The sequence below is a fragment of the Rattus rattus genome, chromosome 3, assembly GCF_011064425.1.
Source record: "Rattus rattus isolate New Zealand chromosome 3, Rrattus_CSIRO_v1, whole genome shotgun sequence".
NCBI lineage: Eukaryota > Metazoa > Chordata > Mammalia > Rodentia > Muridae > Rattus > Rattus rattus.
Window position 1 is genome coordinate 100,871,943 of NC_046156.1, and position 26,145 is coordinate 100,898,087.

Genomic DNA, 26,145 nt, shown 5'->3' on the forward strand with positions numbered 1-26,145 from the left:
GAAGCTCAATTTAATTTTTATCATCTGCGTGGGTGTTTTGCCTGAATGTATGTATGTCTGTGTATCACATACAAGCCTAGACAGAGAGGTTGTCAGATCCCATGGAACTTGAGTTCCATGGACACCGTGAGCCACCATGTGGTGCTGGGAATGGAACCTGCGTTCTTGGAAAGAGCAGCCGGTGCTCTTCTCCACTGAGCTGTCTCTCCAGCTCTGACACACAGGAAGAACTGGGCAGTAGGCTAGGATTGATACAAAACCATCTTTTAAGTCAAGTCTGCAAAGATGACATTTCAAATCATGGCCCGTGGGAGTCAAAGGGGAGAGGGGAGCGGGCACGGGGTGAATCCTGTACACCAGAGTTCACTGACAGGAAGTAGAGTGTATAAAGGCCACAAAACAGACTACCAGAAACTGTTTCAACCAAATGTAATCCAGGAGTTCATCTCAGCAACTGTTGCAAGTAAGAACTGCTGCTTGTCACAGACTGAAACTTGTCTGAACACACAGCTGAAGTTCATTACTGGATAGTACATTGTCAAACAAAGGCCTTTGTGTCCATCTATTTGTTTTAAACTTTATTATTAAAATAAAAAGTTGCAAGTTTAAAAATATAAAGTATAAAAATAAAAAAGATTATAGCCAGTGTGTGTGTGTGTGTGTGTGTGTGTGTGTGTGTGTGTGAACAGATGTACATGTGGATACAGTATATATAAAAAAGAGAACAAGAAAGGCTAAATATAAGGATAAGGAAGGACTGGATGCAGGTGAAGATAGGAATTATGAAAGAGGATAGAAAGCTAATTGTCTCTAGCCCTATTATGAACTTTTCATTTTTGGTGTCGGATAAGTACATACATATTTATTCAGTAGTGAAAGTGTAAAATCCACCATGAAGTCGCTCAGCTTCAGTTCTCAAGGGAAGAAAGTTCCTCTGTCAGTGTGAGAGAGCAATTCACGAAAGAGATGGGGAGAAAAAAGAGAAAGAAGAGGAGGACAAGGAGGAAGAGAAGTAGGCCTCTCCAGGTTCAGCCATTGAAGAACCTGCATTCTTAGGTCCCCATTTCCTAGCCTCTGTCTTTAACTCTGGACCTCCCTCATGCAGGAAATTCCCCAGAAAGAATGGATGATGAAAAGATAAGGGAAATACGTCAGGGTCAGAGACTGGTGGAGTGGGGTCTGTAGCAGTTGGGGTCCCTTTGATTCAGCCACCAAAAGACCTTGCTGCCGGGGAGGTCCCCTGGTCTTTCTGAATCTGTAACTACAGCTCACTCCTCCAGCACAGGGGCACTTTTCCCCACTGTACTCATGGAGGCTTGGCAAGAAGCCACTTGGATCCCTTCTGCAGGTTGCCCGAGAACATTTCACCAGGATTACCAGAAAAGGAAACGACTCCAGAGCTTTGTGTGAGAATGGCTAAGCACTTTGTATAATTTACATGGAACAGTGACCTTCTTGCCCACAAAGAAAGCAAGCCCAGGAACTACGCACAGTTTACCCAGAGTGAACTGGGCTCGCAGAGCCTTGTGTGCAGGCACGGGCTCTACCGGAGAGGGTCGGGGTGGAGCCGTTGCATAGAAGTGTGCACGGTGTTCCATCAGCTCTTGTCTCATTTCTTCAGGGCTTTATTTGAGGGGTGTGGGTAGGTAGTACAGCGCTTGCCTAATATGTAAAAGGCCCTGGATTCCATCCCAACTTCACAAAGATACTGCTTTATTTTCCAGTGTTTCATGTGTAACTTATATCCAGTGCTAGCATGAGCACCCACCCTGCTGGGCGTCTGAATTTCTTCTCATACTAGGCGTACATTTTGAAGGCACAGCCTGCCTTGGTTGACTGCGGTTTAATAACTCACCTAAGGGAAACAGCTCTTGAGCTCTGAGCCAGTGTGACCACAGCTCTCATGGCATCAACCTGTGAAACCCACTCTGTATCCTACTGGCAGTGTGCATATCAAACACACACATTCGCCTTCTGATCTGACTGTAAGAGCCAAAGGATTTGGGGCACCCTAGCACTAAATTTTGTCAAATGAAGCTATACACTCTGGTTTGTCTCCGGCCCCTGAACCGTCTAGAATAACGGACATGTTGTAGATGTTCAAATAAGTCGCAGATGAGCTGCCCTAGCTCACTCTCTGCCAATCGTAAGCCCTCTGGGATCCTCAGGAGAACGAGTTAGCGTCATCCGTCGCTTCACAACAAACACCAGCACTGCCTTTGGCAGCCATTTGGGGGAACCAGCCAGCAGAAGCCGCTCTCTCTCTCTGCAGCCCTGGGCTTTGGCTCTCCTCAGATTCTTCCGGGCAGATAACGCCTTGTGTTTGCGTTGTGCTTTTCATAGTGACACTGTCTGCCTGATACCCATCTCTTCTAACAGGAGTGCAGTTTCTGGCTACACTGATCTTGCAGACATCAGAAGTGTAAACATCCATGGCTTATTTTTACTTAAGCCCTGGAAGCAGATCACTGAACGTCTATCCTTAAGATCTCAGACGGCGATGACTTCTATTTCAGTGTTACGAGATCACATAAATCTCAGAAGCAGCCTTTCAAACACCAGACTTTAAAATTTGTAACCATAGAGCTACTAAGGGAATACTTTATTTTCTAATTAATTGTGTGTGCGTGTGTGCGTGTGTGTGCGTGTGTGTGTGTGTGTGTGTGTTTTCCTGGTGCCCACAGAGGCCAGAAGAGGACATCAGATCCCCTAGAACTGTAGTGACACATAGCTCTGAGCTACCATGTGGGTTGAGAGAATTTTATAATAAAAAACAGAGACTGGATAGATGTCTCAGTGGTTAAAAGTACATGCTGCTCTTGCAGAGGACCTAGACAGGACAAGTCACAGACACCCTTAACACCAGCACACAGAACCTGATGCCTTCTCTGGCCTTTAGGCACTCTAGTTGTGTGTATAACTCTCCCCAGCCGCTATACATATAATTTTTAAAGCTATAAAATGCACAAAAAAGGTTAAAAATGCATAATAAATGGCTATCTTACTCCCCTTAGCTTACTCAGGTACCTTTCTTAGACAACCTAGGGCCACCTGCCAAGGGATGGCATTGCCTACAGTGGGCTAGACACTCCTACTTCAGTTTGCAATCCCAAAACCACCACCACAGGCATGTCTGCAAGCCTATCTGATGGAGTCCATTCTGTAGCTGAAGTTCCAGGTATGTTAAACCGACAACCATTATTACCCATCCCACAGCAAGAAATACAGATGTGTCATTTGATAAAAACAGCTGCATCGTGCTGCAAGTAACCACAGTAATAGTCTACATAGGGATTATAAAAATTGGCTAAAACTAAAAATGCCTTCATCCTTTAGGACATTTCTAGACATCCAAAGCACTTAAGATTATGGATAAAACATTCCTTTCACACTTCTACAGAATTTTTAAAAAAAAAAAAATAGCTACCTTTTCTCTTAGAAATAGGTCTTTATTCTGTGCCCCTGAAATACAGTCAGCCCTCTAGATCCTCAGGTTCCACACAAACAAAACCGCTGTATGCAGATCGACTCGGTAGTAGTTGCCTCTGCTCTGGGCAAATATAGACGTGTTTTTGTTCTCTCTCATCTTTTTTAAAGTTATTTCCTTATACTTTATGTGTATGAATGTTTCCTCCCTCCCCCCCCGTGTGTGTGTGTGTGTGTGTGTGTGTGTGTGTGTGTGTGTGTAAGAGAGAGAGAGAGAGACCGACAGACAGTCAGAGACAGAGAGACAGAGACAGAGAGAGAGAATCGAATCCCCTGTGACTGAAGTTACACACAGTTGTAAGCCATCCTGTGGGTGCAAGGAATGAACCTTCACTTTAGAGAACCCGCCAGGTATCCTACAGTTTCCCAAGATGCCTAGCGGTGACTGAGGTATCCTACAGCTTCCCAAGATGCCTAGCGGTGACTGAGGAATCCTACAGCTTCCCAAGATGCCTAGTGGTGACTGAGGAATCCTACAGCTTCCCAAGATGCCTAGCGGTGACTGAACCCATGCCTTTGCTTTCTTAGGTGTTTGCTAAATGCTTGTGTTGTTCAAGACACTGTGCAAGATGACAAAGACTAAGAGATTGCTATGCACCCCTTAGGATGTTTCCCTATTTGGCCCCCGTTAAGTATCGCAAAAGCTCCAGGGTGCTAAAAACAGTGCTGAATGCAGATCAACCCTTTTCTAGAATTCGAACAAGAAGCTAGACACACCCATGCAGCCTGGCAAAAGATAAAGTCCGGCTTACCACAGGAAGCTTTCTGAAGGTCTTGAAGCTTGTCCCTGACTCTCAGAAAGAACCTCCCCACCCGCTTCTCCATACAAAAAACTTCAATGGAGTCACTCAAACTGACAGCTGACAAGTGAATGGACATTTGCCATGCGAGCTTTGGGCTTTGACAATCTCTTTTGTAAAGACAGGGTTGTACCATTGAGGACAGCACTGCCTTAGACAGGCCAGTTCTCCAGAAAGAAAGAAAGAAAGAAAGAAAGAAAGAAAGAGAGAGAGAGAGAGAGAGAGAGAGGGGGAGGGAGGGAGGGAGGGAGGGAGGGAGGAGGGAGAGGGGAGAGAGAGAGAGAGAGAGAGAGAGAGAGAGAGAGAGAGAGAGAGAGAGAGAGAGAAATGCTTGGTAGTTCTTTATGAGACCACTTTTTAGAGTTAAATTTCAAGCCTGTGGGGAGTGGGGGTGTACACCTTTCCCTTACAGGGCTTAAACAGCTCTGTTCCATCTCCCTGAGTGTGTTCCACAAACATTTGGTTTCACTGTCCCCCGCCCCCATTGTGTTACAACGTGAAGCTGTCAGGTCAGAAGGCCAACGAAGGGCTTGTTCTGGGTTGCCTTCTGTTTGTGTAAGATTCGCCCTCATTCAGAAGAGTGGTTTTCACTGTCCACTCCCAGGAAAAGCTCAAAAACAAATAAATAAGTAAACGTGAAAAGCCACAGATTTCCCACAGCCCCGGTGCTGTAAGGTGACCCTAGAGATGAGAGACAGAAAGGAAAGAAATGCCAAGGTTTGCTTTGTACCTGTGTGTGGTCTCCTTGGCAGGAGAAGGGACCATCTAGACTACCCAACGCAGTTAAATGGGGGACAAAGGGCTGAGGCCACTTTCCAGGGATCACTGAGCCCTGGCAGATGTAATATGTGTTTCTGCTGACTTGATCTCGTACATTAGTTTCAAGTTATTTTCGAGGTCGGTAGACTTACCTTGTTCTGTGCCCTGGATTTGGTTCAATAGTCAGCCATTAGCAGAATGGCTTGATTAATTCTCTAGGGACAGGAAACTATGACCTTGTTCAAAACATTTTCTCCCTTGGCTTTTCTAGAAAAGAACGTTGAAAACTCTCATGTTGTAATTATGGGAGAGCTAGGAATTCAGCTGTGGGTGAAAACCACCTTTTCTTTCCTTTCTGTTTTCAAAGAGGGAAAAGACAACCCCATATACGGTACCACACGGGTGAGCGGGCCGTCACCCTGAGACATCAAGGGAAAGCAAAGCAGGAAATGGACTGTGTGGACTCTAGCAGATAATCCTTGCCCTCCTCCTCCGTGTATGTCTGAGCACTACCTGTGTGCCTGGTGTCTGCAGAGGGCAGGAGACAGCATCAACTCCCCTGGAACTGGAACTACAGATGGTTGGGCACTACCATGTTGGCGTTGGGGGAATCAAACCTGGATCCTCTGTGAGAGCAGCAAGTGCTCTTAGCTGCTCAGTTCCAGCCCCCTCTCGCCTACATCCTCAATCATAGTGAATGATAACAATACCAGCCCTCCTTCCCCTCCCTGTCCACCCCAAAGTCCATGCTCATTTTATATGTCTATGGCTTACTCCTTATGTCGTCTTTCTTCATCGGAACAGCTCGTATGACACCAAAGCCAGCTTCAAGTGTCTGCTACACACCTGAAACTTGTTGTCTGTAGTCTGTCCATCCATCCCCCATACCTCTAAAACTCACCAGGCTGCTGCCTATCTTAAAACTGAGCATATCTTTTACCAGATATCTCCATGACAAGGTTCTGGTCACAGGGACCTGCAGAGCCTGGTCATTGACACCTGTTTTCCTAGCTCACTTTGCCCCCTCTCACCATGCTCTGTAACACAAGCATACTATACCATGCTGTGTGATGCCACCTTCAAGCATGAAAAGCCAGGGCCTCATCCACACTGCTGCCCTGCCCGAATCACCCTCCACACCACCCATGCCCCTCAGCCCTCCAACCCACTCATATCAGTGCCTCAAGAGTCTAGCTTCTTATAATAGTATGCCACACTGCATTTACCTGAGCGCCAATAGTCTGACTAAAGTGACTTTCAGGTTTACAGTGCTTCTCAGTCCCTTTACACAGCCTTCCCTTAGAACTGCCTCTCAACTCCATAGCCCGCAAGGCTCTGCCGGGACCGTCCGTGAGGTCATAAGCTCAGTCTGGTCTGGGAGAGTTTAAGCTTTGCTTTTTCATTCTCTGTCGGCTGCATTGGTTAATAAAGAAAATGGTTATAAATCAAACACTTTTAGTCATCCACCAAAGAATTAGCTTTAGAGACAGGTGGGTTACTGAGTATGGGTTATCTGCATATGAGATATAAAGGTTATAGTACCTACATTTTATCATCTTGGGTTCCAACAAGTTATGCAGCCAGAATGGTTTTTCTACTCCCACTTGAGAGAATTTTCTTCCTATTTGCCCTCTGATAAGGAATACGGACAGGTTATATAGACATAAATTAGGGGGAAATTACTTCAACTAGAACCTATGCAAGAAGTCCTGATCCCCAGAGAAGGCAAAAGAGTGCGATAGAACAGTAAGTCAGGTGATCTGGCATCACGTGTTCCAGTTGGACTATCCTTGTGTTACAAAGCATGAATCTGAGAGTCAGAGAAGGGATTGTCCTAAGGTCAGGCTTTGCACAGTGACCCAAGAGGTCCTGCATTCTGAGCTTGGAGGAGAGAGGCTTTTGCCATTGCTACACTAACTAGAAAGCCACCCACACAGTGGACAGCCATGCCGAACAGCATCGTCAGGATCCTTACAAGAGGAGAGCACATCCCCTTTGAGCCCGGATCCAAACAGAGTGGATTGGGCTGTTTATTCTGGACCTCCTCTGGCTGCCAGCAGACATGTTTCAAGTGTCATTTCTTAGCCAGTCTCTGCTGGACATTGTTTATTTTTCCAGTGTCAGCCCCATGCTCCTTCCCTGAGACCTCACACAGGTTACACTTAACACTTCATTAGTTGTTGCCTTTCTTCCTTCAGCTGCTGGGATTCCCAGATAAATCAGCCACATGTCTGAGTCTTTGTCGATTGGAAGTCTTATGAATTTATCATTAGTTAGCAGCTATAAAAGTATTCCTGAGTAACTCGTGCCTGGTGAGTTCTGATGCGGGGGCAGCAGCTTCGAGCACCCTCTCTCCCTCTCTTATTGTTCCTCCCCTTTGTTTCTTGAGTGAGAGTTGTATTCCCACAACTATACAAGGGCACATATAACAATCTTGTTTTGCCCTGCATAGAAAATCATTTCTTTCCTTCACACAGCCATTTCTCATTATGCATCTTCAAAGAGAATCTTCCGAAACCTTGAATACCTAAGTATGTTTATTGCTCAACTTATTTAAACAGAGTCAAAGAAATTATCACTTGGCGGGAAGTAATTCACATCTTACCCTATTAGTACGTCGTGTTTGACTTCTGCTTGCTTTAGAGAGATTGTGTAGCAAGTTGTTTAACGTCTCCAAGACTCAGCTTGATTTTGTCAACAGGAAGTGAACAATAATTACCTTGGAAGGCAGTTGTACCTTGTAAAGCACTGGAGGCAACTTACAACAAACCAGACATGTTTGGTGTGACCTGGAAAGGTGAACAGTCAAATGCAGCCACTGCATACGCTGCATTTTCACTGCAAAGCTGTAGACGCAGGCTTGGACACAGGTGCTAAGATTGAGCCCTGAGCTGTCTCTCCAGCCCTCCTTCCATGTTTTATTAAACACATCGTGGCGGTGCAGTCTGGAAATTGAAAGATACAGTGTGGGTTTGGAAAGATCCTAGTTTTCACCACATCAAAAACTTGGCTGCTCTCCGCCTGCGGCTGGCTTTTGATGCTTGCCTCTGCAGCCTTTGTCTTGTAAAACAGATGCCTTGTTGACTCAAGACTTCTTAAACCAGTCTTCTTCCAATTAATTACACTCAGGACTATAAATTGAGTTGTGTTATTGCCCCAAAAGTCTCAGTGATGCTCCCTCTCTCCTCATAATTGGAGTAATTGTACATTTCCGTCTGCCCTCACGGGTGTAAGCAGAACATGTTAATTGGTAGATGGTCTTACACTAGTAAGAAACAACAAGCAAGAGTCTTGGGAAAGCTAGCTAAGGATAGTAGGGACAATGAAGTCTGGGGACACTAGTGGGCCTTGGCTTGATGACTGGCAGATGGCCTCCATGGTTAGAATGCTAAAGTCCTTGCTGATCTAGTCCACTGGTGCTAATCTAGTCCACTGGTGCTAATCTAGTCCACTGGTGCTGATCTAGTCCACTGGTGCTGATCTAGTCCACTGGTGCTAATCTAGTCCACTGGTGCTAATCTAGTCCACTGGTGCTGATCTAGTCCACTGGTGCTGATCTAGTCCACTGGTGCTAATCTAGTCCACTGGTGCTAATCTAGTCCACTGGTGCTAATCTAGTCCACTGGTGCTGATCTAGTCCACTGGTGGACACTTGCTTCGGAATAGGTTTTCAGCTCTCTGGCTATTCCTTTCTGTGAGTTCACAGTGCTCTTAGCATCCTCTGTTTTGCAACCTGAGTTCTGATGGGATCCTTTCAAGGTTACAAACTTCTACTTCCCCTTCTACACTGTCCCTTCTCAGCCACACCCACAGCCACACCCTCTCCTCCCTTCCTAGGCCTTTCTGTCCTTTTTCTATTTCCTAACCTAGCTCTGTCTGCAAGGCAGCTTCCTGGGTCACTATTACACAATAAGCCACCCTCTGCACTGTGGGACCTGTCACCTGGCTCAGCACTGTATCCCTGTACCCTGACCCTGAATCTCACGCATGCTATTCACCCGAGACCCTTTAAAATGTTTGGCTTCCAGGAATTTTGACTTTGCTGATGAGGTGAGCTCTCAGGAGCCAGCACAGCAGTACAGATCTGCGATCAGCAAAGTGTCTAGCGAATCCTAACAAATGTTCCGGTCCTCCTTTTGATTGTACATAAAGAATGCAGTGGGATAAGAAGTTAATTATTAATTAAAAGTGTTGGGTTGGCAGGATGGCTCAGCAGGTAAAAGCGCTTGTCATGTAAGCCTCATAGCTTGGATTTGATCCTGGATTCAACAGTGGAAGGAGATTAAAAAAAGAAATCCTCTGGTCTCCACATGTATGCCATGGCAGGTACACACACACACACACACACACACACACACACACACACACACACACACACACACACATTCACTCATACGGGTGCCTCAGGTGGGCAGATACAATTCATTCATAAAATCTTAATTCATGCAAATACATAGTGAAAATTTTTCATGATTATGATATTTAAATTTTCACTTAAAATGTGTGTTGATCCCACAGAAAGATCAGGTAAGTTTTGGGGCGAAGCTACACTGGCAATAGACTGGGGGGCATTATCTTTCTGGATAAAGGCTCACCACTCCTTATTCTTAACTGAAGCGTTTGGGAGGGTCCATTGTTATTAGCGTCCGAGTATGCACTAACTTGTCTCATTCTTTCTGAAGGAAAGAATTGTTGTTGAGAAAAAAAAAATTGGCACGTGCCTTTAAAAATGAGGAAGACTTTTAAAGTTACCTTTAAATATACATTTGAACGTGGGTTTTTCAACGATAATTCTGAAAACTGTTTTCAAAGACTAGACAGAAGGTCGTTTTTAGGATGTATGTTTATGTATGTAAAGTATTTCTGGAAAGAAATGTAGGACAGAGTCGAAATACTTCGGGACTGTAAAGGTTGCAGATCAGAAGGGCCTACTAGGTCATTCTCTGGCCCAGACAACCGCATGCTCCCTCGGGTTGCACACCGACACCGCCTGGCACTACTTCTTGGGCTTCCAGCACAGGACTCGCATATTTATTCGGTTGCTATGGACAATAAACGATCTTTACCTTGTTGCCAACTCATTCAACAGATACTTATTATGCACCCATTGCCAGATACTGATGGAGCTAAGTGCCAAGAAAGTACATTGTGAGTAGAGGACGCTCAGTTCTGCCCAATAGGCTGAGCCAAGAGCGAAGGCAGAATAGTCCCCAAAGAACTAAGGAAAGAGTGGATGGAACTGGCGGGGGGCAGCACATGCAAGATATTCCAGATGCTGAGTCCCTGAGCAGAAAGTGACCAGCACACGGTGTAGAAGGCAGGGGGAGTCCATAAGGTCCAATGTCTTGGAGTTCATAGTGAGAAGTTTGGAGACAATCCTCCGGGCAGTGAGGTCCATGGAAATTTTCCCAGCAGGAGGGTAACATTGCTGACGTCCAGCCTGTCTGTTTCAGTCTAGAGCCCCTTTAAATGGTTCTTGGGAAAATTCAGACATCACATGATGCTAGCTAGCTAGCTGCATCCAGGCGGTAAACCAGAGAGAAGTCGGGGGATGGGAGTTACGTTTTGGACGTGGACTTTTCTTACAGTCTCGTATGCTTACTAGAGAAATCGTGTTCCTAAGGTCAGGCCTTGAGTTTGATAGGCTGAGCCCACTTCCTGTCCATTCTCTGTTAGTGAATGTGGAAGCATTATGTCTAGTCAGCTCGTATTTCTGACTTCTGACGCCTACCTTACTGCCACAATGTTTCTCCTCCAAATGCAAGCCAAATTAAAGTCATCTTTCCCAAAGTTGTTTTGGAAGTGCTTTGTTACAATGAAAAATAAAGGGTTCTGGAATGGAACTTAACCCTTTGCACTCTGAGATAGAGTGACATTGATATGCCTGTAGGACATGGTTTGTGAGTGCTCAGTACTTGGTCTGCTGGTTAGTCTTTTTCAAATTACCCAAATCTAGACATAGCTGGGAAAAGAGTCTCAGCCGAAGAAATGCTGTCATCAGTTGACCCATGGCTTTGTCTGTGGGACATTTTCTTGATTGGACTTGGAGGTCCTATGCACTTTGGACTCTCACATCTCTGGAGGCAGAGGCCTGGGATACTTGTGAAAGGTAGATGAGCAGGCCAGGGAAGCAAGCCACCTTCCTCTCTGGATCCTGCTTGAATTCTCGCCCTGACTTCCATAAGTGATGGTCCAGGACTGTAAGCCAAAAATAGTCCCTTCCTCTCCACTTTACTGTTGGTAATTGTGCTTTTTACAGCAATAGAAAACAAACCAGGACAGCATCAAAACCTCCCAAGGGCTCTCTAGGTTAAAGACAAGTCCCCTGTATTATTTTCAACACTAAACCCAAAGACAGCATTGAAGCTTTGCCCAAAGACAGCATACAAGCTTCTATCCTATTCAATTTTAAGTAAACATTTTAGAGTTACAGAGCTTACCTGCCTGATGGCCCTTGTGCGTGCATGAGTAAATAAGACTTGGCTCCAGATAGTAATTACTGCTGGTACCACATCCTTTCATCTCAGGAGACACAGTGGAATTGTAAACACCAATCCAGACACCAGATAGATAGATAGATAGATAGATAGATAGATAGATAGATAGATAGATACATACATACATACATACATACATACATACATACATACATTGATACATAGATACATAAATAGATACATAGATAGATAGAAAACTCCCTTTCTCCTCCTGGTAATAGAACTTGAATTATTTACCTTAGTCTTTGTTGCAGGTGTGTGAGCACGCCTTTCCCTTCACCTCCTTGTTAGCAAAGCAGACTTCATGAAGTAAAAGTGTTTATTTGCAAGTCTGGCTATGCTTAATGAGCTAGAATAAGTCTACCTTGAGTGCCTGAACCTCTGCCCTTGAGTCTGAAGGATGAGCTGAGATCCTGTGTTCCTTTAGGAATTTCACACCTTCTCAGTGCACCTTTGGAAAAACTCCCTCCTGGTGAGGTCCTCCCATGATTTAGATATGACTTATCTGTCCTGAGCAGAGAGACTAAACATGTGCTCTGAACTGCTGTTGTCTGAGAAGGATGAAGTGCTGAGAGGGATGTTTTCAGTAATGCCTGGGTGGGGGCTGCAGACAGCATGGTTTTATTTTTATCATCCTTCTGCTTAACAGTCAAGCTACTGCCTGCTTCCCACGTTAAGTCTGTAGACGCTCAGGTCTGTACGCAGTTCAGGGTGCCGTGCATACTACGGTGCCGAGTTAGGGAACTGAATGGGCTGTGTACTTTGCTTTGGATTCTAATATGAATTATGTCTGTGACAGATTTAAAGTCTTCAGTTAGTATTATACATACCTAAGGAAGGGCAGGGTGATAAAAGCTTACCGGAGAGGCTCAGTGTCTTAGTCAATGTTCTATTGTTACACTGTGGTGGTTTGAATAGGTGTGGCCCCCTATAGACTCATGTTTGAATGCTTGGCTTATAGGGAATAGCACTATTAGGAGGTGTGGTCTTATTGGAGTAGGTGTGGCCTTGCTAGGGGAAGTATGTTACTGTGAGGGTGGGCTTTGAGATCTCAGCCAGTTCTCTTCCTCAGCTCCCTCTCCAGCACCATGTCTGCCTGCATGCCACCAAGCTTCTCGCCATGACGATAAGGGACTAAACCTCTGAAACTGTAAGCCAGTCCAAACTAAATGTTTTCCCTTATAAGAGTTATTATGGTCATGGTGTCTATTCACAGCAATAAAACCCTAACTAAAACAGACACCAGGACCAAAGAAACTCTTATAAAGGAAAACATTTAACTGGGGCTTGCTTCCAGTTTCAGGGGTTTAGTTCATTGTTATCTGACAGGGAGTAGCACATGCTAGCAGACATGGGCTAAAGAAGGTTCTACATTCAGATCTACAGGCAGCAGGAAGAGAGAGCCACTGGACCTGGCCTGGACTTACAAAACCTCAAAGCTTGCCCACAGGGACACACTTCCTCCAACAAGGATACACCTCCTAATCTTTGTCAAATAGTGCCACTTCCCCCCGAATACCAAAGCGTTAAAACATTAGTCTCTCAGACCCACACCTATTCAGACTCTCACACTTGGCAAAAGTCTTCCTTATAGAAAACCATTTGTTAGCACAGACAGAGCAGTTGTCTTGGACCTTGCGTTGGTGTCTTCTCCTGCTGGATGTCTTCACCCATTCACTCATTCCCTCCTTGTGATTGTAATGTACGTTAAATGCCCCGAGCACAGGGTTGGAGAGATGGCTCGGTGGTTTAGAGCACTGGCTTCTTTTCAAGACCTGGGTTCGGTTCCCAGCACACACGGCAGCTCACGGCCATCTGAAACTCCAGCTCCAGAGACCCCAATGCCCTCTTCTAGCCTCCCCATTGCACCAGGCAGGCATGCAAGTGGTACGCAGGCATATATGCAGGCAAAACACTCATACACATAGAATATTTTTTAATATGGCCTTCATAATGTCTGCAGCTCCCAGCAGCATCTGTAACTCGTTTACATACCTAAGATTTTGATCCAGTAGTAGCATGCGTAAGTCCATCCAAATTTTAGAACTCACAAGAGAGAATGGGAAATTTAAATATGACCACCAGCATTCTCGTTTTCCTTCGTCTGCATTGACGACGAGACACCGAGATGCCAATACCTCCGCTATTTCTTTTGATCAGTTAAATAAGCAAAGTGATAGGTACTGAGTGGGGCTGTTTTCTCTTTTTACTGCTGCTGTCTACTTTCGATGTTGTAGAAAGCACTGTGTTGAAGTCACCTCAGATTTTAACTGTCACCCTTACAACTGACGAGTCAACCAATCTTCTTGTCACCCTCAGTGGATAGAAGTCAGACACCTAACTTAGCTGACCAAGGGAAAGCTTCATTTTAGAGAATTCATGCCCTGCTGAATTCCCACTGTATTAAAGTGGAAGGATTTCTAAGTAAAGCCCTGTCTCCAGTTCCACTGTCTCCAGTCCCACTGTTTCCAGTCCCACTCCAGCTTTTGACTGAAGGCAACAATGGTAGTTGATTCTTTCTGCTTCGTTATCTACAGCTTAGTCATTATGTGTGTTCTCTCTCTCTCTCTCTCTCTCTCTCTCTCTCTCTCTCTCTCTCTGTTTTCATCTGTGAGCTCCGTGCTAAGCTGTAAGGTGCTTACGAGCCTTGCTTTACGGTTAATAGGACACACATGAATGCACACGCCAACCACAGTTCTGCCCCCCCCCACCCATCCCTACCCCCTCACACACACACACCACCCCCAGCGTGCAGCTCCCTGGGTCTTTTATGACCACACTCAAATGATTTTTTTTTCAGCTCTATTTCTAATTAATGCGCATCTGTGAGGACTAGGAAGATGGGAGGTAACATCACTGCATTACACAGCTTTTGTTTAGAAACCTAACCCGTTTGGTGCCAGAAACAGAGAGACTTAAAAGGGTGACTTGTGGGAGGCACTTGTCCAGGGCCTCTGTGATAATTATGAAAGCCTTCTGAGGGGAAGCTATTGAGCCTGGTTCAGCCATCTGCTCAGAAGAGTCCTTTTCTGGCTTCTCCCGCCTGCACTTTTGCCCCTCCTTAGATGAGAAATGTAAGGAATGCGTTAGTCTGTCCTCCAGGTCTGCCTGCCTGGGGTTATAAGATAACACCTTCATCCATACACACACCTCGTGTCCAAGTTGAAAGGATAAAGGGAGGGGAACTATGCTGTGGGCATGTTTATCATCTCCGAACGAACATAGGTAAATGTTTCCAAGATTGGTTTCATATGATTTAAGAGGCCAGGGGAGCTAGATGCTTCTAAATGTGCCTGTCAGATGAAGGGAGAAACACACATTTGTATTTTACTTCTTAATAAAGGTAATTAATTTGCAGATGCAGCAGCAAAGGAAGTTTGCCTCTGGCTTTTCCTGTGGTTTTGTTTTATTACACGTGCTGGGGATCCAGGGTTTCATACATGTTAGGCAAGTGCTCTCACTAGCCCACCACACACACACACACACACACACACAGCCACAACCTGGGGTTTTCCGAGCCATTGCGAGATCCCGTAAGATCTCACATAATGTTTAAGATTCCCTTTCGGTGCTGGGGGGGTTCAATCTAATTCTCTGAAATTTAGCACTAAATTTAACGTTGAAGGTGCTTTAATGATGCTAGGAAGGCATGTGAGCTGTGTGTTCTTAGACGAACTCCTCTTGAATCTTGTAGAAATAAAGACCAAAAAGTAGACTATCTGCACATGCTCTCTTGAGTATTTACCTTGGTTTGTGGCTGCTTGTAGGATAAGCTCTCAATAAGGGGACGTTATGCAGTTTCCTATGAGGCTATCTATATTTCAATTGTAAGTATTTTTAAAAGTAATTCCTCTGTTTTCCCTAGTCTTTGACTGTCCTTCAGACCTCTGAGCTGAATCGAGAGTCCAGGGTTGATCATAGAGAGAATCTGAGAGGAGGTGATCACAGACTCATCACCAACAAGGAGGAAGTGGAGTTCCTGAAGCAGGGACCATGGAGCCCAAGTAGCATTCGCATTCATAAGGACAGATGCTAACCTCTCAGAATGGAGTTATTTATGCAGTGAAACCTCAGTCTGAATAGAGAAAACCCAAACCCCTACAAGCAGCCAGTACCCAGCCCTGCTCTCCCTAAAGCCTTGGGGACATTGTTTTTTACTAGTCTAGTTTGTAGATTCTAATCCCTCTCGTTAAAAACGGACTCAAATACTGTGAGTTAACTCTAAATCCAATGGACCAGAAGGAAGTGTAATGTAGATGCCATCTCTCTGTCCCATGGTTGGGTCTTAGTGAGCAACTCAGAAAATGGATCCTCAGGCAAAACTCTAAGAACCAACAAAGAGTGTTATGCGTGTGTGTTTCATCTGGTTGTATTTTTCTGGCTAAGCTTCGAAGGGCACCTAGAAGCCATTTATGACCTACATATGGCTTTATGGATGTAACTCAGTTGGCACACAGAGCCCCTGGTTCACTGTCCGACACCACAAAACACAGTGACATAGATATTTGCATCTGTGAAAGGCAAACCACATCATGTACATCCTCTCAGAGGTAGATGATAAAAGAGTAGAAATAACAGCGATGGTGTCTGTGCCCCTGTTAACAGAGCCTGCCTTCTACTTTGGGGATACCCAGCATTCGGTGGATGAGAGTGCTGGCTACGTGGAGGTGCAGGTGTGGAGGACGGGGACCGACCTCACGAAGCCTTCCAGTGTCACAGTGAGGTCCCGGAAAACAGAACCTCCCTCTGCAGACGGTGAGCAGTCTCCTACGTCAAATCAGCCTTTCATGTTGTTCCTCAGCTTCCAACTACTGAATGAACAGTTCCTCTGAATGAAACATTCTGAATGGATCTACCATTGTAAGGAAAGAGATTTCAGGACCGTGAACCAGAGTCTGGGTTGTAACTTAAGATTCAGAGGCTAAAGTGTGATGCCCACGTTTGCACGGTGTGGTTCTCTGCTCAGCAAAGCTAACATGGTCAACTGTTCTGACATATACAGGGGAGTACTTAGGCCTGCCATCTTCACCGAATCTAACGGTGTTCAGGAGGGCATCTTCATGCCACATCCTCGTTTTAACCAAGTGTCCCTGTAAATACTTCGGATGGAGCAGGATGCCCTTCACACACTGTTATATAAATTGTCCTAGCTGGGAGAGCCCCGCTTCTTATTCCGGGCTTTGAATCTCTGGTGATGCATACTCCTAAGGACAAACATGGGGCTTAAAGTTTTCCTTTCCTTTTTTTTTTTTTAAAGTGACTGACACTATGATTTCTCTCATATACATCTATTCATCCTGTGTGACTAAAGTGCGACATAGTACACACATATATCATGCAGGCCACTTGACCACACAGAATGGGCAAGAGCTGATCCATTTAAAATGTCATCCAGAGGGCCTAACTTTGTTCATACAATGAACCACCATTGCGCCTTGCAGGCTGCATGTTTCTGTTCATATTTGTTTAGCCAAATTATTTCCTTTTCTTTCTTCTTTTCCCCCTTTCTTCATTTCATTTTCATTTTTTAATTTTTATACAATCTCACTGTATAGCCCTGGCTAGCCTGGAGCTTGCTACATAGACTGGGTTAATCTCGAACTTGTTATGTGGACTGGGCTGACCTTGAACTCTCAGAGATCTGCCTGTCTTTGTTTCCTGGGTGCTGGGATTAAAGACACGTGTGACCAAGCCAAGCCCCCAAATTATTGTCTTTTTCTTTTTACGAGACAAGGCCCTACATATCTATGGTTGTCCTCGAACTGCTATGTAGACCAGGCTGGTTTCAAACTCATAAAGATCTGCCTACCTCGCCCTCCCAAATGCTGGAGTTAAAGGTGTGCACTACCACACCAGACAAATTATTCATTTTTAAGAATGAAATTCAAATCAGAGTTGAAGGTGTACATGAAGAACAATAAGTGCAAAGGAAACAAGGAAACATTTTTGTGTGTGTGCATTTGGTTTTTGTTTGGAGTTTCAGATGCTGGAGACTGAATTCAGGGCTTTGCACATGCCCAGCACACAAGTCTCACTTACACCTCCAACTGTGAGAAATAGAAACTTTGTCTTAATGAACCGAAGATGGATGCACTCAGAGTTGTACGTTAGAAGATAAAATAGGTACAAAATAAAAATGACTCTCACTGCCTGGAGTGAGTGTGGGTGACAGAGAAACAGCGCTGGAATGTACTCAGTTCTAACTTTTTCGGGTTTATGCCTCAATAAAAGTCACTCCAGAAACAGAAATAAATAGATATTTATGGATATGTGCAAAACTTAAAAGTATCTATTTTACATGTAATTTTTCCCATGCGATATTCTGATTAATTCATAACTGGTTATTAAAGGACTTTAATAATGATGGAAAAGGAATAACATGGAACACAAGAGTATGTGATTAAAAGCCAGCCATTGGTCATAAGGTTTAGAACTCTGTCTTAGATTCACTAAATCAATAACTGTGCAGACACCAACCGGTCTTTTCTATTTTGTTAATTACACCTCTCTGTAGGATTTGCTGTTCTCTGTTTCTACAACATTATAAAGTCATCTATGTAATTTCTTTTTTTAAATTTTCTTCCCATGTAAATAATGTATTCATTACGGTTTTAGCTGGAACAGATTATGTGGGAATCAGTCGCAATTTAGACTTTGCACCTGGCGTCAACATGCAGACCGTTCGCGTTGTCATCCTCGATGACCTGGGACGACCAGTGCTGGAGGGAATTGAGAAGTTTGAACTGGTACTTCGAATGCCTATGAACGCTGCCCTTGGCGAACCCAGCAAGGCCACCGTGTCCATAAATGACTCTGCCTCAGACTGTGAGTGACTTTAGACTTTACAGTTATAAGACTGAATGTATATTAAATGGCAGGTAGGTGATAAGCATTTTCCAGGGCTGACATTGTAAAGGGCTGCAAACCAGGTGGCTTGAACAACAGTCACTTGCCACACTGTTAGTGAGAGGCCTAAATGAGCGTCAGCAGACTTGGTTCCTTCTGAAGCCACAGTGGGAAGATGACAAAGGCCTCTCACTGACCCGTAAGTGGCCGTCTTGTCCCTAGGCCTCTTCCCATCATTTTCCTCTTTAGACTCTGCATGACCAGTTCTCCCTTTGAAGTATTGGGGTGGAGTCCACCCTAATGACCTTTTATCTTGATTACCTGCCTATTCTCAAGGCACTCAGGGTATGATTTCAACATGTAAGATGTCACGGGAGACACTATTCACTCTATTCAGATACTCTATTCTTTTCTATTCCTGCTCATTTTGATAGAATTACAGTCTTTAAAGATTAACCTTCTATTTTAAAGAACAATGTGGTATTGTCATGAGTGTCTTGACTGGCTCAAACTTTCTTCACCACATGGGCAGACAGAGCTGTGTGCTTCTTCATGAACCTTTGAGTATCCACGGTCTTTATCCACATCTTACCATTCTGCCATCTCTGTCACCCAGCCACACCTCAGATTTCTCTAATCAAATGTCAAGTACACTGTTATTGTGTGACACTACTCCTAAGGAGACCAAAGTAAGGATACCACCAGTGTCCAACTAATTGAACCTATAAGTAGTTCTATTGGGGTCACTTACAGGAGCAGAAATGACTCAAATACAGCTGCAGCACCATAGCCCATCCCAGCATGGGTGACAGCTTACAAAAGCTGGGACCCTGGAGCACACTGCACAGCCTGCAGGCAGCTCAACAGGTTGGAGATGTCAGGATAGGAAAGTGACCATCAAGGTAGCACTTTCTAAAGTGGTAGGAAAGTGTCTCTTCTAGGTGTTGTGCTTGGTCTCTGCCTCTTCCAGTCAGCTCAACTTCCCTGGGAGTGTCTCTGCTTCTTCTATATGATTGGGAAGTGTGTGTGGGGGGTGCAGGACAGTGAATCTGGTCAGTTTCAGGGACTTCCTGGAGTCTTTGAGTTGTTCACTCCTAGAACTTAAGAAGCTTCCTTGTATGATGTGGTGTTTCACCTCCACTCAGAACATCCTGTTGTTCATCTCCCTTCTAACATCCATTATCTTAGTGAGCTTCCCTCCAAAGTCGAGGCTTGTCTTGGAGGAAATTGCTACACAAAAGTTGTTTGTAGCAGGCCTCTCTAAATATCATCACTGAAAAAGAAATCTGGACACTTTACTACCATGATGCTTCCAAGGGTGCTTGGAAGAAAGGAATCAGTCCTCAGTAAGACCTGTGTATGGATGGCCTAGCTTTGGTGTCACCTAAAACTAGCACGCACACACACACACACACACACACACACACACACACACACAGAGAGAGAGAGAGAGAGAGAGAGAGAGAGAGAGAGAGAGAGTCTCACCAGCTTTCCCTACCATTCCTGCATCGAAGGTAATGATGTGTACAATGTTTTATGTTCTTCGTATCAAGAACATCTGAAAATCTGAAAGCACGTGACACAAACGCCTGAAGGCCTCCGGTTTTATCTACTGCCTAAGCTCTCCCTGCACATGCTTATTCTACAAAAGAGGCTGATGAATATCACAACAACAGGGAAATAAAAACTCTTACAGTGGTCTCTCGAGGTCCAAACATTGGCAAGTAACTGGGAGTGAGGTGCTACTGTTCTCCTTTATTGTCATATTCTCTGCTTTAAACTGTATCTTCTAAAATGTTTTTAATCAAAGGACATTTCTGTTCATTTAGACCCATGAGTTTTTGGGTTCTTTTTTTCATAGTGCCCAAAATGCAATTCAAAGAAAGAGTGTACACTTGCAGCGAAAATGATGGACACGTGGTTGCAATGATCTACAGGAGTGGTGACCTCCAGCACAGGTCTTCTGTGAGATGCTACACGAGGCAGGGGTCTGCCCAGGTGATGATGGATTTTGAAGAACGCCCAAATACCGACATTTCCATTGTCACATTCTTCCCTGGTATGTGTGCACTTGAAAATGGTTTAGATCTTTTATCATGGTTATTTATTTTGTGTGTTTACGAACATGGGGGAGGGGCGTGGGCATGCCAGAGGCTGACATGTGAAGTGAGAAGACGAGTCTTAGGAATTGGGATTTCTCTCCATTCCTCCATGTGCATCTGGAGGATGGAACTCAGGTCATTAAGTTGATGGTCACAGTTTCTTAAGCCCTTGAAATTTCTACATGTAATTAAGGGCACCAAGTGTGCACTGGCCAATGTGTACTCTGGAAAATCCAGTAAAATCAAGTTTCCAGATTTTCCAGCAACCTTGCAACATGAGTTTATGTGCACTAAACAACAAGGTCTATGCAATGGGACAGATTAAGTAGACAGCCTTGGGCTCTCTTCATTAACCTTTTGATTCCTAATCATGCATTTCATTGTTAGTTCAGAACTTAGCAGACAAGAACTTATCAAATGTGCAAATGTCACAAGGCTAGAAATTAAAGTTAGCTTTGAAATGCTATTAGGAAAAATTGTATCTCACCCTTTCGATGTATACCAGCACCCTCAGATTTTTCCCTACTTTGTCATGACCGTGTAATTTTGTGGAATAAATCCTAATGAAAAGAAACATAGACATGGAAAGTTTTGCTTACATTGGTGGAGTATTGAAAATGGTTAAGTTGTCAAGAGTAAGGCCCGTTTCTTAATATTTGAGCATCCATCTGCTAATCTATCATATAGCTGTTAATGTGTTTTAAAGAATTTTTAATGAGATTGAGGTAGTCAGGGCTATAATATTGGTCCCAGTTGTGACAGGTGAGGATCTAATTGCTTTGGTTCAACAAGCCAGAGGTTAGTAACGAGAGAAACTCATGTAGTCAGGTTGACAAGGGCAAATCAGCAGTGATCTCTTGACGGACTTCCACAGTTCTGGAAACTCATGCACAAAACAGTCATTTCCTTTTTTCTTTCCTTTCTAAGATGAGTGCCAGGCTGTAAAGAGAGAAATTACAGAAATCCTTATGAAAATATGGTACTGGATTCAAATACTCACACACTCATCGAATACTTATTCCAGGCTTATTATAAACTGTTCTTTGCCCTGGTAGGGCAGTGGGGAGGCAGCACCTCCCTCCCTCTTCTGCTTCATTCTAGCTGTTGGCCTTTCCTTCTAGAATGTGTCACTGTCCTTTGCTCCAGGTGAGTCGGAGAAGCCGTGTGTCCTTGAACTGATGGACGATGATCTCTATGAGGACGTGGAGGAGCTGCGCCTGGTCCTCGGCACACCACAGGGCAGCTCTGCCTTTGGAGCTGCAGTGGGCGAGCAGAATGAAACCCTGATAAAGATCCAGGATGATGCTGACAGTAAGCACTCATTGACTTCCTAGCAGTGACCCCAGAACCAAAGCCCACACCCCACTCTCCACCCCTGAGTTCCCAAGTGTACTCCCTCTTCCTTGGTAGGACCTGCAAACAACTGAGACATAAGGGGAAACAAAACAGAACCCCAAACTGATAAACTTAGGGGCTGGGGAGAAGTTCAGTAGATAAAGCACTTGCCAGACAAGCACAGGATAAGAGTTTTGATCTCTGGCAGCCACATAAAAGCCAGGCAGGTGTGTAAGGCTGCCAGTAATCCCTACTTCACTGAAGAGGCAAAGGCTGGATCACTGTGGCAAGCTGACAGCATAGGCTAGATAAGCTCCAGGTTCAGTGAAAGACTCTGTGCCTTGGGGAATAATGCAGGAAGAACCCAGCATCAACTTCAGGCCTCAACATGCCCACACCACACATTGCACACATAGGGAAAACTGGCAAACCAAAAACCTTTGATTGTAGTGCAGTGGTTGAGTACTTGCCTAGCACGTGCAAGAACCTGAGTTCAGTCCCAGCACCACTGACAAAGCTAACGGGGAGGCTACGGCTTATGCCTGCATAGTGAAGCACAAGGTTTCATGTCTACCCTGTCCCTACACACGCCTTTATGTCTACCCAGTCCTGGGACCCTCCATGCCCCTTCTCGGTGGCCTGCTCTCATAAGATATGAGACAAAGAGACTCCCAGGACATGGCTCAGTGTGTTTCCCAGGAAGGACCTAGGATACATTTAACATTTCTTCAATAATCACATTAATATTGAAGCAACAGAGAATGGCCAAGAGTGTAACAGTAATAAATGTCCCCTGTGTGAAAAGAAACAGAAATGGAGAGAAATGCCCACTCCCGCCACCCTTTCCCAGCAACTTTCATCTGTCTGTGTCTTCCCCATTCTTAGAAGCTGTTATCAAATTTGGAGAAACCAAATTTAGTGTCACTGAACCCAGCAGACCAGGAGAGTCGGTGGTTGTCAAAATTCCGGTGATCCGCCAAGGAGACACTTCGAAGGTTTCCATCGTGAGAGTCCACACCAAGGATGGCTCGGCTACCTCTGGAGAGGATTACCACCCTGTGTCGGAAGGTATGGGTCTTCCCTGGGTCTGTCACCAGCTGGACTGGGGGAGCACAGTGGGACCTGGGAACTTAAGGAAGAGGGCTGAAATGAATGAGCAGTTTTAAACTCCCTCTAGGAATATAAAGAGAAGAGTCTCTAGAATTTTCTCTTGGGTGTGTGTGTGTGTGTGTGTGTGTGTGTGTGTGTGTGTGTGTGTGTGTGTGTGTGTGTGTTTTGAGCCTTCTGTCCATCTGTGACTTTTCCATTCAGTGGTTGGTCAGGCATTGCTATAAATTTGAAAGTGAGTGATAACCGTGCTGAATAGCTTCGGTCAGATCCTAAAGCTAGACAGCTTCTTGCTAACAGGGGACCGACTGTGAAGAGATAATGAAGTACCAGCCACAGCAGCACCCGTTGGGTTTTCCTCCTGCTAGTTTGGGGACATTCTACCATTTATGTTTCTGTGCTAGCAAAGCAATAGACACTCCCTTCTCGTGTTCTTCGCTGACAGCATAAACGTAAACATAAATTCTGCTCATCAACAACCGATTCTACCTTTCTACCTCTTCTCCTGAGAGGCTATTAGTTCTTGTCAGTCACCACACTCCAGGCTGTTCACCTTGGTTTTCTGACTCAGTAACAAAATATTAAAAGTGGCTGGCAGGAGTTATCCAGTCAGTAACAAAATCAATAAGTAACAGAAACATAACAACTTCTACAAAGGAGCTTCGTGTCCTCTGCATACCCAGTCAGAGTTAGTCCCAGGCTTTGAAGTACAGCATATGTATTTCAAAAGCTGTGAAAATAAAACCGATTTACCACAAACTTACAAAGTTTGAAGTCAGTCTTTTCTGCGATGATGAGCAGATTTTACATGAAAGAAAAAACCTTCTGAATATCGCTGTATAGCCTTTAAAAAGGAATTGTTTATCTTAGAAATAAAGTTATTCTTTTAGTGAACAGAGTAAAATTATAAATATGTCGCGAGCTAACAAATGAAGTCAAATAAAGTTAAACAATGCTAAATCCATGTATCAAGTAGCCCCTTAAATACCAGCTGATATTTATAATAAATTTTGACATATTTTTTCATATGACATGTCTTAATTTTTCATTTTATAATCTAAATTGGGGTCCTGCATAATCAAATAGGAAAAAAAACATTACCATAAAAGTTGAACTCTTGTTCCATGAAATGAAATGACAGCATGAGGGAAATGTGACAAGACTCTTAAATCTGATCTGGAAAAGTGCACATCAAGAGACGATGATTGAAGTGTTTGCGATGCATTATTTTTAAACTTCTTAGACATTTGGTTTGTATAACTCAGGGGTTTGTAGAAACTTGAATGCTTCAATGTGAAGCCTGGTGATGGAGACGGGGATGGGGGAGTAGGGGAGTGAGGGTGGGAATGTAGGAAGAGGCTGGAATGTTGGTCAACCAGAAAGTCCACTGTGAAGAAAAGCCCCAGGAACTGTTAGCTGGAAGCTACCATACAGCAAAGCACACACTCAAGTATGTGTGTTTTCCTGTGAAATTTCACAACATCTTTAGCGTAAGAAAGTAACTTTTAAAAGTCACAGCACACAGACCAAGCATTGCATTGCATATACCAAATACACACAAAGAAATTTCCTTTTAAAAATTCAAAACCAATTAGTAGGCCAGAAATAAGTAGCTATTCTCATTTTCCTGTTTCTGTTGGGGGCTAAAAAAATCCAAGACTGTTGGACTCAGAGTGTATGAAAAGGCTAATAATGGTGGGGAGAAAAAGTTGTATCCAGAATTAGAAGGAAAATTGTAACTGCATTTTTAATAGCTAAATTTAATGGATTGTTTTCTTTATAAAATGGTAATAGAAAATTTCAAAGTACAGAAGTGGGTGGGAGGTACCTCAGAGATGCAGTGTCTTTCCATAAGGAGTTGATAACTGTGTGGCTGCAGGAAATAGTGCTGTCTGGGCCATGGGAGAGATGGTGTTTTCTATGTTCATATTTCCTCTTTGGAAGCGGTTTCTCCAAGGGGAGAATAACACCTGCAAATCAGGTTCCCCAGCTTCATCATAAGCTCTGCTCCTCAGATGTCAGTAAAACCCCACAATCTTAGTGAAGAGTAAGTGATCAACAAAGGACCCTTGTGGTTGGGTGGCTTTTTCACCACAGTGTGTTAGTTCTTGCTGGGCAGGGACACATAAGGGAGAAAACTCTGTGATTTACTTATAACAATGTTTCAGTTTCTAAGAACGGTGAAAATACGTGCTTTTGAAGTAGAATTTCCTAATGCACTTATTCCAAAGGCAGCTTCTCAGTACATCTGCCTAGACACCCTCTAGCACCCAGTCATCCCTGTCCATGGTCCAGTCTACAGTCACTGGGCTTCATTAGCATGGGAAATACAGAGGCTAAAGGAGAAGTCTGTTTGCTATCCTGCCACTCAGCAGTTTCCAAACGGTGAGTCAACAATCAATTAGTAAGTCGTGATTAGAATGTTCCTTTGGCTGGAATAGAGAAGAAAGGAATAGTAGAAAAGATTGGAGTAGGGACTGGGGAGATGGCTCCAATCATGAGACCTCAGTTCAAATCCTAGCACCAGTCTTGGATCCCCAATGCCTAGAACCCTAGCACTGAAGTGGGCAGAGATGAGGATCAGCAGGGGTTGTTGAACGGCAGCCTAGCTCTGGGTCTGGGGAGAGATTCTGTCTTAAAGGTATAAGGAAAAGAGTGATAGACAGGGTACCTTGTACCCTTCTCTGGCCTCCACACATGCATAGGTACACACACACACACACACACACACACACACACACACACACACACAGAGAAGAGAGAGAGAGAGAGAGAGAGAGAGAGAGAGAGAGAGAGAGAGAGTCGACAGATAATATCAGTTGAGGTTTGACGCCCTTTAAGTAAGCACACACAGATGTACTGGACCACAGTGTCAAATGTCCTGGTTATAAACCACAGTCCAAGGAGATCTCAGGTGCATATGGAAAAGATTAAAGTCATGACCTTGTGTTTCTAGAAATCGAGTTTAAGGAAGGGGAAACGCAACACACTGTGGAAATTGAAGTAATCTTCGATGGGGTGAGAGAGATGAGAGAGGCTTTCACTGTTCACCTTAAACCAGATGAAAATATGGTAGCAGAGACACAGGTAAGCGAGACAGTGTGCCTCCACGACAACCCCTTCTCACAGCAAATGCAATACATATGGGCCCCACAGCAGCGCCCTTAGTCTTCCCGTGTCTGTCACAGTTCAGGTGGTCGAAAGGCACCGTGC

General features: G+C 44.4%; 1 protein-coding gene across 1 annotated transcript in view; it reads left to right on the top strand.

The window, feature by feature from the left end:
- Frem2 (FRAS1 related extracellular matrix 2) overlaps positions 1-26,145 on the top strand; it is a 139,750-nt gene that overhangs the window by 86,372 nt on the left and 27,233 nt on the right. Inside the window, exons 7-12 of the mRNA XM_032898423.1 lie at positions 16,148-16,297; positions 18,158-18,367; positions 20,250-20,447; positions 21,637-21,801; positions 22,711-22,893; positions 25,889-26,019. Coding sequence (XP_032754314.1) covers positions 16,148-16,297; positions 18,158-18,367; positions 20,250-20,447; positions 21,637-21,801; positions 22,711-22,893; positions 25,889-26,019 — 1,037 coding nt within the window. The remainder of the gene's footprint in view (positions 1-16,147; positions 16,298-18,157; positions 18,368-20,249; positions 20,448-21,636; positions 21,802-22,710; positions 22,894-25,888; positions 26,020-26,145) is intronic.